At 48.6% G+C, this 2,026-nt stretch overlaps 1 protein-coding gene across 1 annotated transcript in view; it reads left to right on the top strand.

The window, feature by feature from the left end:
• Window positions 1-2,026, top strand: part of LOC130586989 (dihydropyrimidinase-related protein 2) — a gene marked incomplete at its 5' end in the record, with an annotated part of 15,175 nt that overhangs the window by 6,744 nt on the left and 6,405 nt on the right. The window contains one exon of the mRNA XM_057387935.1: window positions 372-564. Within this exon, the coding sequence (XP_057243918.1) occupies window positions 372-564 (193 nt within the window). The remainder of the gene's footprint in view (window positions 1-371; window positions 565-2,026) is intronic.

Raw genomic sequence — 2,026 nt, 5'->3', positions numbered from 1 at the left:
GAATCCTCCAATTGCAGCTGCAGCCAATGCAGTCAAAAACTCCAACTTGGCTCCCCCCAATTCTCTGTTCTTTCCATCTCTTGGGGCCTGGCCCAGGGAGGTGTCCTTGACTTTGGGGCTGCAGAGGAATTGTTTTGTGTAAAAATGGGAGAGGAGGTGCTGGGAACTGTCTGTGGAGTCTGGAGTTAAACACTGGAGAATTCCAGGATCACACAGAAATAGAGAAATTAAAATCCTGAGGCATCATGGCCTGTGGTGAGTTTGAGTTTTTGGATGTTCAGAGGGGAAGGAACTCAGGAATTCGTTATTTTCTCATCCTGATCCTCCCACTTGGGTTTTTTTCCCCTTTTTTTTGCTGCTGGCTCCCCCAGTGACCCCGTGCTGTCCCCCCAGGTGACCGGCAAGATGGACGAGAATCAGTTTGTGGCCGTGACCAGCACGAACGCGGCCAAAATCTTCAACCTGTACCCGCGGAAGGGCCGCATCGCCGTGGGCTCCGACGCCGACCTGGTCATCTGGGACCCCGACAGCGTCAAGACAATCTCTGCCAAGACCCACAACATTGTAAGGGGGTTGTGTTCCCGTGTTCCCTGCTGTTTCCTGCTCCCTTTTCCCACATTTCTGCTCCTTGGGGTCAGCAGCAGGCGTTTTGGGGTTATTTTGGGGTTGTTTTGGGGTTGTTTTGGGTTGGTTTTCCCTATGCATGAAGCTCTGGAGATCGGCTGGGTGAGCAGGACGAGGCTCAATGTGAAATCATGTGGATTCACACGCACAGAATCAGAGAACTGGAAAGTCACAGAATCCCAGAATCAGAGAATGACAGAATGACAGATTCACAGAATCAGAGAATCAGAGAATGACAGATTCACAGAATCACAGAATCAGAGAGTCAGAGAATCTCAGAATCACACAAAGAATCAATCCCAGAATCCCAGAGTCACAAAATCCCAGAATCAGAGAATGACAAAATCACAGAATCAAAATCACAGAATCACACACACAATCACTGAATCCCAGAGTCAAAGAATCCCAGAATCCCACAATCCAAGAGTCCCAGAATCACAGAAACGGAGAATCACACACAGAATTACAATGTCAAAGAATCCAAGAATCGCAGAATCAGAGAATCTCAGAATCGCACACAGAATCATATACAGAATCCCAGGGTCACAGAATCCCAGAATCAGAGAATGACAGAATGACAGAATCACAGAACGATAAAATCCCAGAATTCCAGAATCAGAGAATCAGAGTCACCGAATCATACACAGAATCTCTCTGCTGGAAATCTGACCCAGATCTGGGGTGGATTTCTGGGAAATGTAGGTGGATTTCAGATTTCTATGGGGTGGATTTCAGGGAGATCTGGGTGGATTTCAAATCTCTGCTGGAAACCAGACCCTGATCGGGGTTGGATTTCTTGGAAATCGGGGTGGATTTTGGATCTCTGCTCTTGGGTGGATTTCTGGGAAATCTGGGTGGATTTCAGATTTCTGCTGGAGATCTGACCCTCATCCAGGATCTGGTTGGATTTCTTGGAAATCTCGGTGGATTTCTGGGAAATCTGCGTGAATTCCCCATCTCTGCTGGAGATCTGACCCGGATCCAGGGGCTGGGTGGATTTCTGGGAGATCTGGGTGGATTTCAAATCTCTGCTGGAAACCAGACCCTGATCCAGGTTGGATTTCAGGGAAATCTGGGTGAATTGCCTATCTCTGCTGGAGATCTGACCCCCACCAGGATCTGGGTGGGTTTCTGGGAAATCTGCGTGAATTTCGCACCTCTACTGAGTGGATTTTTGGGAAATTTGGGAAATTTCTCACAAATCTGGGTGAATTCCTGACAAATCTGGGCGAATTCCCCATCTCTGCTGGAGCTCTGACCCTGATCCAGGGTGAATTCCTGACAAATCTGGGTGAATTTCAGGAAAATCTGGGCAAATTCCCCATCTCTGCCGGAGCTCTGACCCCATCCAGGATCTGGGTGGGTTTACAGCCCCTCCTGATGCTCCCCACATTCCTGGGGT

Source organism: Malurus melanocephalus, unplaced genomic scaffold, assembly GCF_030028575.1.
Source record: "Malurus melanocephalus ecotype Western Australia unplaced genomic scaffold, MMel_1.1 scaffold_1443, whole genome shotgun sequence".
Classification (NCBI taxonomy): Eukaryota; Metazoa; Chordata; class Aves; order Passeriformes; family Maluridae; genus Malurus; species Malurus melanocephalus.
This window is presented reverse-complemented; position numbering and strand designations above follow the sequence as displayed.